The sequence below is a fragment of the Manis javanica genome, chromosome 11 (assembly GCF_040802235.1).
Source record: "Manis javanica isolate MJ-LG chromosome 11, MJ_LKY, whole genome shotgun sequence".
In the NCBI taxonomy this organism is placed as follows: domain Eukaryota; kingdom Metazoa; phylum Chordata; class Mammalia; order Pholidota; family Manidae; genus Manis; species Manis javanica.
The window spans coordinates 115,489,523-115,506,043 of record NC_133166.1 but is presented as its reverse complement, the minus strand read 5'-3'; the positions used below and the strand labels follow the sequence as shown (position 1 = coordinate 115,506,043).

General features: G+C 42.4%; 1 protein-coding gene across 11 annotated transcripts in view; it reads left to right on the top strand.

The window, feature by feature from the left end:
- The window catches only part of PACS1 (phosphofurin acidic cluster sorting protein 1), a 186,672-nt gene that overhangs the window by 151,333 nt on the left and 18,818 nt on the right, over window positions 1-16,521 (top strand). For 8 of the 11 annotated variants that reach the window (XR_012123138.1, XR_005055141.2, XM_036995455.2 and 5 more), the window contains exons 3-10: window positions 8,396-8,485; window positions 9,185-9,310; window positions 11,650-11,794; window positions 12,057-12,148; window positions 12,244-12,324; window positions 15,017-15,076; window positions 15,871-16,031; window positions 16,394-16,496. Coding sequence is in view for 9 of the 11 variants with exons in the window: in XM_036995455.2 (XP_036851350.2) it covers window positions 8,396-8,485; window positions 9,185-9,310; window positions 11,650-11,794; window positions 12,057-12,148; window positions 12,244-12,324; window positions 15,017-15,076; window positions 15,871-16,031; window positions 16,394-16,496 (858 nt within the window). In the remaining 2 variants the exon portion in view is untranslated. The remainder of the gene's footprint in view (window positions 1-8,395; window positions 8,486-9,184; window positions 9,311-11,649; window positions 11,795-12,056; window positions 12,149-12,243; window positions 12,325-15,016; window positions 15,077-15,870; window positions 16,032-16,393; window positions 16,497-16,521) is intronic. The other 3 variants (XM_036995456.2, XM_036995459.2, XM_073217521.1) reach the window with 1 other exon arrangement.

Sequence of the window (16,521 nt, the reverse complement as noted above, 5' to 3'; positions counted from 1 at the left end):
GGTATTTTGATAGGGATTGCATTGAATCTGTAGATTGCTTTAGGCAGGATGGCCATTTTAACGATATTAATCTTCCTACCCACGAGCATGGGATGAATTTCCATTTATTAGTGTCCTCTTTAAGTTCTCTTAAGAGTGTCTTGTAGTTTTCAGGGTATAGGTCTTTCACTTCCTTGGTTAGGTTTATTCCTACGTATTTTATTCTTTTTGATACAATTGTGAATGGAATTGTTTTCCTGATTTCTCTTTCTGCTAGTTCATCGTTAGTATATAGGAATGCAACAGATTTCTGTGTATTAATTTTGTGTCCTGCAACTTTGAGAATTCAGATATTAGATCTAGTAGTTTTGGAGTGGATTCTTTAGTGTTTTTTATGTACAATATCATGTCACCTACAAATAGTGACAATTTGACTTCTTCCTTGCCAATCTGGATGCCTTTTATTTCTTAGTGTTGTCTAATTGCCGTGGCTAGGACCTCCAGTACCCTGTTGAATAATAGGGGGAGAGTGGGCATCCCTGTTTTGTTCCCAATCTTAAAGGAAAAGCTTTCAGCTTCTTGCTGTTAAGTATGATGTTGATTGTGGGTTTGTCATATATGGCCTTTATAATGTTGAGGTACTTGCCCTGTATACCCATTTTGTTGAGAGTTTTTATCATGAATGGATGTTGAATTTTGTCAAATGCTTTTTCAGCATCTATGGAGAAGATCATGTGCTTATTGTCCTTCTTTTTGTTGATTTGGTGGATGATGTTGATGGATTTTCAAATATTGTACCATCCTTGCATCCCTGAAATGAATCCCACTTGATCATGGTGTATGGTCCTCTTGATGCATTTTTGAATTTGGTTTGCTGATATTTTGTTGAGTATTTTTGCATCTGTGTTCATCAGGGATATTGGTCTGTAAGTTTCTTTTTTGGTGGGGTCTTTGCCTGGTTTTGGTATTAGAGTGATGCTGGCTTCATAAAATGAGTTTGGAAGTATTCCCTTCTCTTCTATTTTTTGGAAAACTTTAAGAAGAATGGGTATTATGTCTTCTCTAAATCTCTGATAAAATGCAGTGATGAATCCATCGGGCCAAAGTGTTTTGTTCTTAGGTAGTTTTTTGATTACTGATTTGATTTCAGTGCTGGTAACTGGTGCGTTTAGATTTTCTGTTTCTTCCTTGGTCAGTCTTGGAAGGTTGTATTTTTCTAGAAAGTTGTCCATTTATTATCCAGTTTGTTAACATATAGATTGTCATAGTATTCTGTAATAATGCTTTGTATTTCTATGGTGTCCATTGTGGTTTTTCCTTTCTCATTTCTGATTCTGTTGATGTGTGTAGATTCTCTTTTTCTCTTAATAAGTCTGGCTAGGGGTTTATCTATGTTGTTTATTTTTTCAAAGAACCAGCTCTTAGTTGCATTGATTTTTTTTTCTATTGTTTTATTGTAATCAATTTTCTTTATTTCTTCTCTGATCTGTACTATTTTCTACTGACTTTGGACCTCATTCGTTCTTCTTTTTCCAGTTTCAATATTTCTGAATCTAGACTATTCATTTGGGATTCTTCTTTCTTCTTTAAATAGGCCTGCATTGCTATATACTTCCCTCTTAGAACTGCCTTTGCTGCGTCCCACAGAAGTTGGGGAATTGTGCTGTTGTTTTCATTTGTCTCCATATATTGCTTGATCTTTATTTTAATTTGGTCATTGATTCATTGATTATTTATGAGCATGTTGTTAAGCCTCCCTGTGTTTGTGAAGCCTTTTTTTTCTAGTTTACAGGCCAATTTCTAGTTTTATACCTTTGTGATCTGAGAGGTTGTTCAGTAGAATTTCAATCTTTTTGAATTTACTGAGGCTCTTTTTGTGACCTAGTATGTGGTCTATTCTGGAAAATGTTCCATGTGCACTTGAGAAGAATGTGTATCCTGCTGCTTTTGGGTGTAGAGTTCTGTAGATGTCTATTAGGTCCATCTGTTCTAGTGTGTTGTTCAGTGCGTCTGTGCCCTTATTTATTTTCTGTCTTCTTGATCTGTCCTTTGGAGTGAGTGGTGTGTTGAAGTTTCCTAAAATGAATTCATTGCATTCTATATCCTCCTTTCATTCTGGTAGTAGTTGTTTCACATATGTAGGTGCTCCTGTCTTGGGTGCATAGATATTTATAGTGGTTATATCTTCTTGTTGGACTGACTCCTTTATCATTATGTAATGTCCTTCTTTATCTCTTGTTACTTTCTTTGTTTTGAAGTCTGTTTTGTCTGATACTAGTACTGCAACACCTGCTTTTTTCTCCCTGTAGTTTGCATGAATTATCTTTTTCCATCCCTTGACTTTTAGTCTGTGCATGTCTTAGGGTTTGAGGTGAATCTCTTGTAAGCAGCATATAGATGGGTCTTGCTTTTTTATCCATTCTATTACTCTGTGTCTTTTGATTGGTGCATTCAGTCCATTTACATTTAGGGGTATTATCGATATATATGTACTTATTACCATTGCAGGCTTTGGATTCATGGTTACCAAAGATTCAAGGGTAGCTTCCTTACTGTCTAAGCATCTAAGTTTAACTGACTGATTACACTATTATAAACACAGTCTGATGATTTTTTATTTCTCTCCCTTTTTCTTCCTCCTCCATTCTTAATATGTTAGGCATTTTTTTCTGTACTCCTTTGTGTTTCCCTTGACTGCTTTTATGGATAGCTGCTTTTATTTTTTGCCTTTGGTTAGTATTTTGTTTGTTTGCTTCCTTTGCTGTGATTTTATTTTCTCTGGTGATATCTATTTAGCCTTAGGAGTACTTCCATCTAGAGCAGTCCCTTTAAAATACACTGTAGAGGTGGTTTGTGGAAGGTAAATTCCCTCAACTTTTGCTTATCTGGGAATTGTTTAATCCCTCCTTCAAATTTAAGTGATAAGCTTGCTGGATACAGTATTCTTGGTTCAAGGCCCTTCTGTTTCATTGCATTAAATATATGATGCCATTCTCTTATGGCCTGTAAGGTTTCTGTTGAGAAGTCTGACGATAGCCTGATGGGTTTTCCTTTGTAGGTGACCTTTTTCTCTCTCTGGCTGCCTTTAATACTCTGTCCTTGTCTTTGATCTTTGCCATTTTAATTATGTGTCTTGGTGTTGTCCTCCTTGGGTCCCTTGTGTTGGGAGTTCTGTGGGTTTCCATGGTCTTAGAGACTATTTCCTCCCCCAATTTGGGGGAGTTCTCAGCAATTATTTCTTCAAATACACTTTCTATCCCTTTTTCTCTCTTCTTCTGGTACCCATATAATGCGAATATTGTTGTGTTTGGATTGGTCACTCAGTTCTCTTAGTATTCTTTCATTTCTGGTGATCCTTTTGTCACTCTCTGCCTCAGCTTCTCTGTGTTCCTGTTCTCCGATTTCTATTCCATTAACGGCCTCTTGCACCTCATCCAGTCTGCTCTTAAGTCCTTCCAGTGATTGTTTTATTTCTGTATTCTCCCTTCAAACTTAATCCTTTAGCTCTTGCATATTTCTCTGCAGGTCCATCAGCATGGTTATGACCTTTATTTTGAATTCTTTTTCAAGAAGATTGGTTAAATCTATCTCCCCAGGCTCCCTCTCATGGGTTGTCTGTGTGATTCTGGTCTGGATCAAATTCTTCTGCCTTTTCATAGCGATAAAGGTAGTCGTGGGCAGTTGGCGTGTATGTCAGCTGGGAGAACAAAGTCCCTTCCCGCTTGCTGGTCACCTTCCTCTCCTGCAAGAACGGCGACCCCTAGCGGCTTGTGCTGGGTAGCTGCATGCCTATGGGGCCTCTGAGTCTCACCCAGGCAGCTGTGGAGGAGGCTCTGGGTGGTTGCTGTGGGCGGGGCCACTCTTAGGCTGCTCCCCTGCTATGGCGTTGCCACGCCAGAGTGGGAGTGAATGGGAGGCTATTTGTCGCTGTGAGGAGCTTCAGAGCTGCACTGCCTCCCAGGGGGCTGGAACACTTGAATTTCTCCAGGATTCCCAGCTGCTCGGCTGAGTTTGCTGAGACGCTGCCACCCAGCTGTGAGGCCCCTGTCCCTTTAAGACTTTCAAAAAGTGCTCACTTTTCTTTCGTCCCAGGGGCGCTGTCTGCGGGGACCAGCTCTCAGATTTTACTGTTCAGTTTCCCCAATATCCAGCACACCACTCAATGTGTGTCTGTGCTTCTGGTGCGGATGACTAGGGCTGGGTATTTAGCAGTCCTGGGCTTCCACTCCCTCCCCGCTCCGACTCCTCTCCTCCTGCCAGTGGGCTGGGGTGGGGGTGGGTACACTTGGGTCCTGCCAGGCCGTGACTTGTATCTTACCCCCTTCATGCGGTGAGATGTAGCCTGGCTGTTGTACTGTATCTTCTGGTCTCTCTTATAGGAATAGTTGTATTTGTTCTATTTTCAAATATGTATATGGTTTTGGGAGGAGATTTCCACTGCCCTATTCACGCTGCCATCTTGGCTCCTCCAAAGCCTTGATATATTTTTTAATTCGGTTTGCTAATATTTTGTTGAGTATTTTTGCATCTATGTTCATCAGGGATATTGGTCTGTAGTTGTTGTCGTTGTTTTTTTTTGTGGTGTCTTTGCCTGTTTTTGGTATTAGAGTGATGCTGGCGTCATAGAATGAGTTTGGAAGTATTCCCTCCTCTTCTACTTTTTGGAAAACTTTAAGGAGGAGGGTATTAGGTCTTCACTAAATGTTTGATAAAATTCAGCAGTAAAGCCATCTGGTCCAGGGATTTTGTTCTTAGGTACTTTTTGATTACCAATTCAATTTCTTTGCTGGTAATTGGTCTATTCAGATTTTCTGTTTCTTCCTGGGTCAGTCTTGGAAGTTTTTATTTTTTTAGAACATTGTCCATTTCTCCTAGGTTATCCAGTTTGTTAGCATATAATTTTTCATAGCATTCCCTAAAAATTCTTTGAATTTCTGTGGTGTCCATAGTGATTTTTCTTTTCTCATTTCTGATTCTCTTTATGTGTGTAGACTCTCTTTTTTTCTTGGTAAGTCTGGCTAGGGGTTTATCTACTTTGTTAAATTTCTTGAAGAACCAGCTACTTGTTTCATTGATTCTTTCCATTGTTTTATTCTTCTTGCTTTTATTTATTTCTGTTCTAGTCTTTATTATGTCCCTCCTTCTACTGGTTTTAGGCTTCATTTGTTCTTCTTTTTCTAGTTTCACTAATTGTGAGTTTAGACTGATCATATGGGATTGTTCTTCTTTCCTGAGGTAAGCCTGTATTGCAGTATATTTCTCTCTTAGCATGGCCATCACTGCATCCCACAGATTTTGTGGTGTTGAGTTATTGTTGTTATTTGTCTCCATATATTGCTTGATCTTTATTTTTATTTGGTCATTGATGCATTGATTATTTAGAAGCATGTTGTTAAGCATCCATGTGTTTGTGGGCGTTTTTTTTTCTTTGCATAATTTATTTCTTGTTTCTTACCTTTGTGGTCTGAGAAGCTGGTTGGCATAATTTTAATCCTTCTGACTTCACTGAAGCTCTTTTTGTGGCCTAGAGTATTATCTATTCTTGAAAATGTTCCATGTGCACTTGAGACGAATATGTATCCTGATGCTTTTGGGTGGAGTTTTCTGTAGATGTCTGTTATGTCCATCTGTTCTAATGTGTTGTTCAGTGCCTCTGTCTCCTTACTTATTTTCCATCTGCTTCATCTGTCCTTTGGAGTGAGTGGTGTGTTGAAGTCTCCTAAAATGAATGCCTTGCCTTCTATTTCCTCCTTTAATTCTGTTAGTATTTGTGTCACATATGTAGGTGCTTCTATGTTGGGTGCATAGATATTTATAATGGTTATATCTTCTTGTTGGACTGACTCCTTTATCATTATGTAATGTCCGACTTTTTCTCTTGTTACTTTCTTTATTTTGAAGTCTATTTTGTCTGCTACAAGTACTGCAACTCCTGCTTTTATCTCCCCATTAGTTGCATGAAATACCTTTTTCCATCCCTTCACTTTTAGTCTGTGCATGTCTTTGGATTTGAAGTGAGTCTTTTGTAGGCAGCATATAGATGGGTCTCATTTTTTTATCCATTCTATTACTCTGTGTCTTTTGATTGGTGCATTCAGTCCATTTACAGTTAGGGTGATTATCAATAAATATGTACTTATTGCCATTGCAAGCTTTACATTTGTGGTTACCAAAGGTTCAAGGGTAACTTCTTACTGTCTAAGAGTCTAACTTAACTCACTTAGTATGCTATTACAAACACAATCTAAAGGGTTTTTTTTCCCCGTCTTTTTCTTCCTCCTTTTTTTATATATTAGGTGTCATATTCTGTACACTTTGTTTATCCCTTATTACCTCTGGTGACAGCTATTTAACCTTAAAAACACTTCCATCCAGAGCAGTCCTCCAAAATGCACTGTAGAGATACTGTAGAGATGGTTTTTAGGAGGTAAATTCTCTCAGCTTTTGCTTATATGGAAATTGCTTAATCCCTCCTTCAAATTTAAATGATAATCTTACTACATAAAGTATTCTTTGTTCCAGGCATTTCCTTTATTATTTTTAATAGGTATGATACAATGCTATTCTAATTAGAAAAATGTTGTGAAAGGTTTTATTTAGATTATCCTTCCTGCATTAAACAAAATCTGCATTTTTTAAAAACAAAAGTTAGAAATGAGTAAGAAACCTATATATAAAAACTAGAATTACAAAATTTCTGAAAGGACACAGCAGAGTATCTACTCCCACACAGCAGACAACTTCACAACCTTGGAATAGTTGAGGGTTTCTTGGATAGGGCCCAGAATGCTTAGCTGTAAAAGAAAAACAAGGTTGACCTGATCAGAATTAAATACCTCACCAAAAGATACCACTAAGGAAATGAATAGGCAAGAAAATATTTATAATACATATATCTGACAAATAATTTGTATAAATAAGGAACTCTTACAACTCAATAGCAAGATAAACAACCTGCACAAAGAAGTTTGATCAGGCACTTCATAAATGGAAATTTACAAAAGACCAATAGACTAAAGAAAAAGTGCCTAATATTATTAGTCCTCAGGGAAATGTAAATTGCAACCACAGTGATACTCCACTATATGTATCCATTAGAATCCATGAAGCAAGGATTGATCACACCATATGCTGATGAAGGTGTTAGGCAGCTGGAGCTCATACTCTGCTGCTGGGGGTGTGAAGTGGTATCAACACTTGGTCATCAGTCTGGCAGTTTCTTATGAAGTTACACATACACCTACCCTAAAACCCAGTAATTCCTCTCCTGGGCATTTGCCCAAGAAGTCACAAAACGTCTGTCCGTACAGACTTGCACAAGAAAAGCAGCTTTAGCCGTAATGGCCAAAAATTAGAAACAACTCAAGTGTGACTGTTTACCATCAGGGGAATGGATAAACAAAATGTGCTATAATTGTAAAATAGAATTCTACTTAGCAATAAAAGGAATGAACTACTGATATACACAACAACCTGAATGAACTTCAGAAAGGTTATAAGAAGCCCAACCGGAATAGTACATGCTGTGATTAGTATGTACTAATATTAATATATTGTTAGTATGATTCCATTTATATGGAACTTCAAAACAGGCCAAACTAATCTGTGCTGAAAGAAACCAGAACAGTGCTTGCCCCTGAGAGAATGGTGCAGAGAGGGAGGGATCACAGAGAATCTGGAGCAACAGAAATGTTCTGCATCTCAGTACAGATGTGCATTACTCTGCTTTATCCATTTATTAACTCATTGATCTGTGTAATGGAGATCTGGGCACTTCATTGTATTTACATTAAACCTCATTTTTTAAAAAAAGCAAAATACGCAAATGTACTGCATTCCTTAGTCCTTCCTGCTGATGTCTTTACAGTTTAGGAATACATTAGCCCAACTTTATTTTAAGAGCTAAAAACACTGGGGTGTCTAACCTAGTGTTAGGTTGGAAGGTGGGGAGCTAAAAGGAAAAGTTACTGGAAAAAATGTATATGAAGCTGATACCTAAAAGAGAAGTTGATTAGTTGTGTACAGAAGCACAAAAGAGCATCTGAGAGGAGAAAACAAGTGAAAGACCCAAAGACAAGACGGTGCAGCTAGCATGTCAGTTAGAAAGATGGGAGGCTGAAGGGGGCAGAGGGGTGATCACACCCTATGTTGGGGTGCTGATACCTGCCTACCTCCTCAGTTGTGCAGGCAGAACTCAATAACAAGTCATTTTTATGTGAAAACCCTTCATGAATTTACATCACAATTCATATAAAATTACACCTATGGTGGTGGTTTGAGTCTAATTAGTACAACAAAGGCTGATGAAATATTTGGGCTGGGAAGAATGTCGAGTTTAAAAGTTTTGCAAGCACAGTATTTCTTCTGATCTGATTTTTGGTGACATAGTTTTTGGCCTATTTTTTCTTGGTTTCAGGGTTCAAAAAGGATTCTTCGCTCCAATGAGATCATCCTTCCAGCTAGTGGACTGGTGGAAACAGAGCTCCAGTTAACCTTCTCCCTGCAGGTGAGAATCTACTCATTTTAGGTAACTCACAGGCCATATCCAGTCTGGTTCCCAAACAGTCCTCTAGTCTGGAGTCTGTTTGGGCCAAGAGCAGCCATCACTCAGTGGACAGAAGTCCCCCAGCCAATTCAGCGCATTGAATTAGCTATAGCAGGCGTAAATTGAAGTCACCCAGAGCTTCCATGGCTAGCCTGGAGAGCCAACCAGTCATGCAGCCAGCCACGAGCCAGGCGGACTGCTGAACAGCACATCGCGTCTCATTCTTTTCTCTTGGAGTGCCTGTCCTACCACCTCAGTAATCCACAGCACACACCCTAAGTGCATCCCCTTGTCTCCTGCCCTGCATCGTAGTCTCTGTCCCTTCCCTTCTCCTCTTTATCCCTCTTAGTATGCTTCTCCCTCATTGCAATCCCAGTAGCCCAAACAAAAACGCAATGGAGAAAATACTCGAACACATGGCAAGGAAAGAGGCAGTTTTCTAAACATGTGTGAACCACAGAGCTGCAGATGGAAGGCAAGGACCAAGCAGTCAGACCCTCAGCAGCAACTCAATGACATTTCCTTTACCCCCTAACTCCCCCCTTGCACAGACTGATGAGAGTGGAGCACATAAAGAGGGTGTATCCTCAAGCAGGGCCAGAACCCCTCAAGGACCTATTGCTTATTAACTGTGCTTGACTCTTGTTTTGTGTGTGGCAGTACCCTCATTTCCTGAAGCGAGATGCCAACAAGCTGCAGATCATGTTGCAAAGGAGAAAGCGTTACAAGAACAGGACCATCTTGGGCTATAAGACCCTGGCTGTGGGACTCATCAACATGGCAGAGGTGAGAGGAATGCAGTCTCTAGTCTTAGGTCAGAGAGCCCAAGGCAGATACCAGGCCTAGCCAGTTGAGTCCAGAAATCATTTTCCCAGCCTGCTGGGTAGATTTTTTATTTTATTTTACAAGTTAATTATTTTATTAGAAATCCAGGATAGGCCTCTTTTTATCAAGTACTTTCTCTCACAAAAGGTTTTTTTCTTTAACTTTTAAAATAATTTCAAGCTAATAAAAAGTTGTAAGAATAATATAAAGAATTCCCATATACCCCTCACCCAGCTTCTTCAGTGTTAACATATTACCACATTTGTTTTATTACCTCTATGTATATATATTGTGCATTTTATTTTCTGAACCATTGAAAGTAAATTGCAGACATGATGCCCCATTATATGTAATACTGCACTATGTTAATTTCCTAAGAATAAAGAGACTCTTCCTATGTAGGCAGCAGGCCACCACAAAGATAGAACCCTAACCCTGATATAAGATGACTGCCTAACCCACAGTCCCCATGCAGACTGTGCCAGTGGCTCAGTAACGACTTGCAGCCCAGGATTTAATCCAGAATCACTTGTTGCATTTAGCTGTCATGTCTCTTTAGCCTCCTTCACTCTGCAACAGTCCCTGAGATTTTCCTTGTCTTTCATGCCCTTGACATTTTTTAAGAGTACCCTAGTTAACTTTAAAAGGGTATTCTCCAGTTCAGGTTTGTCTGATGTTTTCTGAAGATCAGATTCAGCTTGAGCATTTTTGGCAGACTTAACACACAAGTAATGCTGTCTTCTCAGCTCAGCGCTCTCAGCAGCACACCATGTTGATTTGTCCCATTCCCAGAGAGGTTAGCTTATCAGTCATTTACAATGGTGTCTGCCAGGATTTCCAATATAAAGTTGATGAATAATTTGTATTTACCAGTGAAAACTTTTTCAGGGAGACTGTGTAACATCTTTTCTCCTCATAGCTTCACCGACTCAGTTAGCACCTATTAATGGTCTTGCCTGTCCTGGTTATTACTTTCATGCTTGCCAATTAGTGAATTTCTAATCCCACCATTCCTTCTATATTTATTAGTTGGTCTTTTGTTGTAAGATAGAGCTTCCCCTCTTTCCCCATTTATTGGTTGATTCATTTATTGTATTAGTTATAGATCTGTTTAATTCAGTAGGGTTTAATCTGCTACTGTTTTATTTTATTTTACAAGTTAATTATTTTATTGGAAATCCAGGTAATACTGTCATATTACCTCAAATTTGGCCAGTGAGAACCCCTTTGAGCTGGTTCCTATATCCTTTCTCATACATCCCACCATTCTTTACACACTACTTTCTGGTACAAGATAAGTACAGGCTTATCTTGCATTTCCCCTGACACAGCCTTGGAATGAACTGATTCTCTGGTTCCTTTTAGTGAAGAATGGTATTTAGAAACCAAGATCTGAGTAGTAGGAGTGCTCGTTTTCCCAACTGGGTTATCATTCCTTCTATTTCCTCTCAGCGGCCAAAGCTAGGAAATATATGTGCATAGATGTATATGCACTCATAGACAGACACGCGTCATATCTGTATCCATCTGATCATGAGCTGTCAGCCCGACAACCTTGGGCTTATTCTGGCCTCTCTCCTTTCCATATTTCTAACTCCCTTTTCCAACGGTAAGAACCCAGGCTCCCATTATCTTCATATGTTTGCTCATTTGTGCAGTTCCCCTATATGCCAGGCAAACTCACTCAGCCCTGGCAAAGGGGAAACAGAAAGGGCTCAAAATCAGTTTTAAAACTTATTTCTGTGCTTTAGTACAGTAAATAGGAAATATTTCATGGCCATAATGAGTATGTGAGATAGTCCCAGCTCATCTCTTTGTCCTCTTCAGGTTTCATATCAGTGAGAGAGACTGTCAGTGGTGAGGTAATGTGGGCACCACATTTCCCCAGCGGTGTCACGCCCTTCCTTTTTATCTTGTACTGTAGGTCTTTTTCCTCATTGCCAGGCACAGATGACCACCATCTGCAGATTGGCCCTACCCAGCCTAGTGAACAAGTTTCTCTGTGAAGGACTTATACTAAAATATAGTCCTTGAGATTCAAGTCATTTTCAATCCCAGGCCTTGATTTTTATCTTTAAGCACATGTCCTGACAAGTGGCTGGCACTTCTGGAGATAGTTTTCAGTTAAGATCTTGAAGACAATAGGAGAGCAGTAGGCATGGATTTGAAAGATGGTAAGAAAGAAAATGTTTTAGCAGAATGTCATCCCCATTGGCTTGCATATCCATTTAGATTTATGAAATCCAAGCTCTGTAGACCGCTCCACTGTAAGGCGTTTTATTGGTGCCCTGTGATCCTAGGTGATGCAGCACCCAAACGAAGGCGCCCTGGTGCTTGGCCTACACAGCAATGTAAAGGATGTCTCCGTGCCTGTGGCAGAAATAAAGATCTACTCCCTGTCTAGCCAGCCCATTGACCATGAAGGAATCAAATCCAAGATGTCTGGTAAGATGTGTGCAGTGTCTAGAGACCCTGCAGATCAAGAAGGAGCCCCTTACTTAATATAACGCAAGGAGGCTGAACAAGAGAGCACCTGAAATGCTCCCAGGAAGGAGAAGCTTAGAGACCCTGGAACAGAGGCCTTCTGTGGCTGTGGCCCCCTCTCGACCCTCGCCGTATGTCCACCTGAGGATAGCCATGACTCCAGCCCAGCTCTCTCAGGCTGGATCTTCCCATTAGGAGACCTTACCAAGGTGTCTGTTTCTAGATCGTTCTCCTGATATTGACAATTACTCTGAGGAAGAGGAGGAGAGTTTCTCATCAGAACAGGAAGGCAGTGATGATCCATTGCATGGGCAGGTAACTTGCCACAGCCCCTCACATGAAGTGCCTGAGAAGCAATTCCAGACCCTCCTGGGGTTTCTCAAGCGCATTCTGTCCCCCTGCCCACTTAGGACCTGTTCTATGAAGATGAGGATCTACGGAAAGTAAAGAAGACCCGAAGGAAACTAACTTCAACCTCTGCCATCACCAGGGTGAGTCTCAGAGGCCTGGGAATGTGAGCTGAGATTTCAGTCAGGGGTCAGGATGGGAGTGCCACACGCAGACTTCCTCTGGGCTTTTTAAAGTCCGCACATGGCTATCGCCTCGAGGTTATGATTCACCTCTCTGTCTCCCTGCTGCCATCACCACCACCTAAGAATCACTATTGTAGAGAACAGGTTACTGATAAGAGTACGTTATATTCTTCAGGTTATCTCTGGGTAGAAAAAGGTTGAGAAACCCTGTTTTAGTCTTTGGAAAAGATAATGCAGCCTCAGGGAGCAGAACACTGCAGACAGCCCACCTTCCCTCTCCAATTTCTTCACATTACGTACTGCCCACCACACAGATGGATGCAGTTCTCTCTCCGTGTCACCATTCTTAAATTATTTGTTCAACTTACCCAGAAGTAACAGGCTAGTGCTTGGAGCTGTGGGTTTGATAAGGTCTGATTACAGTAGGTATAGTTCCTGCCTTAATGGATCCATAACCTCAGAGACTAAGTGCCTTTGGATTGTGTCTCCTGCATAAGGAGTCACTATTTTTGGTGAAATTAGAGTCCTGGACTAAGATGCTCAATACCTGAATTTCTAGGTTAACTTGGACTGGTTCTGAAGGCCCTGTGCTAAAGTGTAGAAGAGTCAAAAATGCTAGGGGCTCACAGTCTCACTTGTCCCCAGAGGCACCCTGATTCTCTCCAATGCAGAGCTAGCCTAGGGACCCCAAGAGCAGAGATCCCCCTCACCTTCAGGAGTGAAATAAATGTGGGCCAGATCTTCCAAATGTGTTATAGCTGAGCCTGGCTTTCCACCATGAAATGACACTGCCATCTCTCCAGTCATCCTTGGATATCACTGGGCGTCAACATAAATCCTCAGGACTGTGGCCTTGATTTCTCCCACTGAATAATGACTAGAGACTGTTTCCTTCTAGTCAGGCATCTGATCCTTGACTGGCATTGTAAAGTAGCCCAAGTAAGGCTTGTCACTAGAGCCGCAGACACCCTACCCCCATTGTGCTCTGAAAATGAGGAGAGGTAGAGGGTCTCTCTCTGTTGTAGTGCCCTCTGCTAAGTTTTTTTTTTTTTCCTTCTCTGTAACCACAAAGAGGCCCTATTCTTTTCCTGTATGGTGCCCCTGGAGCTTTATAAATCACATCTTCCTCTGTCTCCTCCATAGCTTCACCAGGTTACATGACCATTCAGTGTTCCTGTTAATATTCACTCCCCCAAATGTTTTTTGTTGTTTTTTTTCAGCTGCAGGCACTTTCCAGAGACTTAGCATCTTTCTCCCTTTGCACACAGGCAATTCTTCTCCCCCCACCAAGAACACATTATTCTAGACATACTAATTGACTTGCTGTTCTAGGTGTTTTATGCTTCTCTGTGAATGTTTTTTTTGTGCTGTTGTGAGTGTCCTCACCACCTTTGGAGGCCCTGCCCTTTCTTGAAGACCTAGGTCAGTCTTATTTACAAGTTAGTCTCCTCCATCCTCTAGTTGGTGAGTCTATAATTTGGTCAGGAAGGACTTAATGGCCACAAGCCAGTCATTGTACCTGTGATTGGAGACAGAGATAAGGAAGGCCCAGTCCATGCCATCAAGGAGCTCATAGTGTTTAGTGACCAAGACATAGCTAAACACGTGATGACAGCACAGTAGGCTAATGCTAGAAGGCGGAGCTTTGCTTAAGGGACAGTGATGGCATGACTCTGAACAGGCATGCTGGGAGAGCTTCATAACAAGATGCCAAGAGCTGGCTTTCTAAGGCTGACTAGAACTTCACCCAGTGGATTTGGGAGGAATGTTAGCCAAGACAGAGGATACCGTGTGTTAAAGGCCACACTGTCTGGTGTATCACAGCATGCAGTTTTCACAGAACAGACAAGCAATTACTTTCCACTTGAATATGGGTGTGAGGGATTGAAGGGAGGGATGAGGCAGAACCGGCCCTGAGACAGACACAGGGCTGACACTACTACAGCCTTGTTCTCTAGGCTGGAGGCCAACCAACTCCTCTAGTTAGAGGAGCAGTGTGATTAGATTTGCATTTGAAATGATCACTGGACTCTGGAGGGAACAAGACTGGAAACAGGCCGGGCGCAGGAAGGTGCGGGTGTGAGCTGAAGACTGAGGGCGAGATAACAGAAAGATGTGAGGAGGAGACCCGAACAGAAGCAGTGGTTACAGATGGAAAAGAGAGGGCAGGAGTTAGCAGACAAGTGGGCTGTGGGGAGGAAGGAGAGGGGAGAGACTCCAGGTTCCCACTCGGGTGATTGGGTGGATTGGTGACCTCAGTGGCCAGGGTAGGGAATGCAAGGGGGTGTTGAGTTGTTTTTGAAATGCTGGGTTTGAGGTGCCTGTGTATATACAGGTGGGAGTCCCAGTCAGCACCTGGATCTGAAGGAGCAGACAGAGGGCCAATCTAGAGATGCACCCTGGGGAGTTAGCAGGGCATGGGTGGTGGAGGGCCCTGGGGTGATGAGACCCTCTCCTTCCATCTATGCCCACAGCACCAGAAGCTGGGATTAGTCATGCAGACTTCTCTGCTGGATAAGAAGGGTGTCCCCATCTTTGTGTCCTCCCACAGTTTACAAAAGTAGACTCTCAGTCACTCTCTGTTGACTTGAATTGATCACCATCCACAAGCAGGTGTCATTTGAGACTACTATACAATTTGTCCCTACAGCAACCTAACATCAAACAGAAGTTCGTGGCCCTCCTGAAGCGGTTTAAAGTTTCCGATGAGGTATGACCCCTTGTTCCTGAGGCTGGTGGTGAGTAGAACTCCCTGAGTTTCACCCTTCTTCCTGGGGTGCACTCTGATTTGCCACTGGGAGTCCAGATTCCAGGACCTCCAAGTGGTAGGGTAGCTGAAGAAGGGCTTTCAGCTACCTGGAAAGAGAAAGAACCCAAGGTTTTATGATGTCTGGAGTCAGGGGTAGCACGGTCATACCAAACCAGCAGTTAATATCAAGCCTCTGGCATGGGGTATCAGCAATAAATTCAGTTGTTTAGTTTTCCCTCCTGCCCCAAGGGGAGCATCCTGAGCACTAGCCTGAGAAGTGGGAGAGTCCTTGGTGGTCGGCCCTTGAGTAACTAACAGTTAGCCATTCTTCCCTCGGCTCTGGCAGGCCTGGTGCATTTTCACAGGCTTCTGTTCTCAGTGGACTGACAAGGGGATGGAGATGAAAGTCGAGACAGTTCTCATTGTCCTTCTATGGGCTGTAGAGGAAGGTAGAACCAGCCTGCACAGGGGGTTCCTGTGCCTAGCAGAGGGGACTGACACTTATGCTTTCCTTCCTGGTACCAGCTCCATAGTGTGGGAGGGCAAGGTGGCCTCACCACTTCACTGCTCTCAGGATTGGATCACAGGAAGGACACCAGGACTACCATATGAGTGTAAGCTATGGCATGTCCCTTAAGAGGGACTAGCTAGGAACAGGAAGGCCAGTTGGTAGCTGTCCAGGAGGAAGGAGATACACATCTACTATAATGTTAATGGGGGTTACCCCAAACTCAGAGATTTTTTTTTCTCCACAGGTGGGCTTCGGGTTGGAGCATGTATCCCGGGAGCAGATACGGGAGGTAGAAGAGGACCTGGATGAACTGTATGATAGTCTGGAGATGTACAACCCCAGCGACAGTGGCCCTGAAATGGAGGAGACAGAGAGCATCCTCAGCACTCCAAAGCCGAAGCTCAAGTGAGACCCAAACCTCCTCTATCAGGTTGTCTCCCCACATCTCTCCTTCCTGGACCATAGCAATCTCCCACTGTCTCTTACTTCCCCTCCACTACCAGGGAATTTTGGTTCCCCACCCTTGTTTAACCTCCTACTGTCTGGATAAATATCATTGTTTTTGCCTCTAAGTGACAAAAGTCCTGACAGGACTCTCCTGAAGTCCTTCAGTCCAGGTCCTTACTTGTCCGGCCTCTGCTGTGTCCTTCCTCACCAGGCATCCCCGAAGCCCAATCTTTCTTGAACACTAGCTCTACCCAGCTCTTCATGAGCTGCTGTTCTGGGCCTTGGTGGCCACTGACCCTGCCTGTGCTTCTTTGCCACAGGCCCTTCTTTGAAGGGATGTCGCAGTCCAGCTCACAGACGGAGATTGGCAGCCTCAACAGCAAGGGCAGCCTCGGCAAAGACACCACCAGCCCTGTGAGCAAGGCCAGTGGCTGGAGCGGGAGGGGAG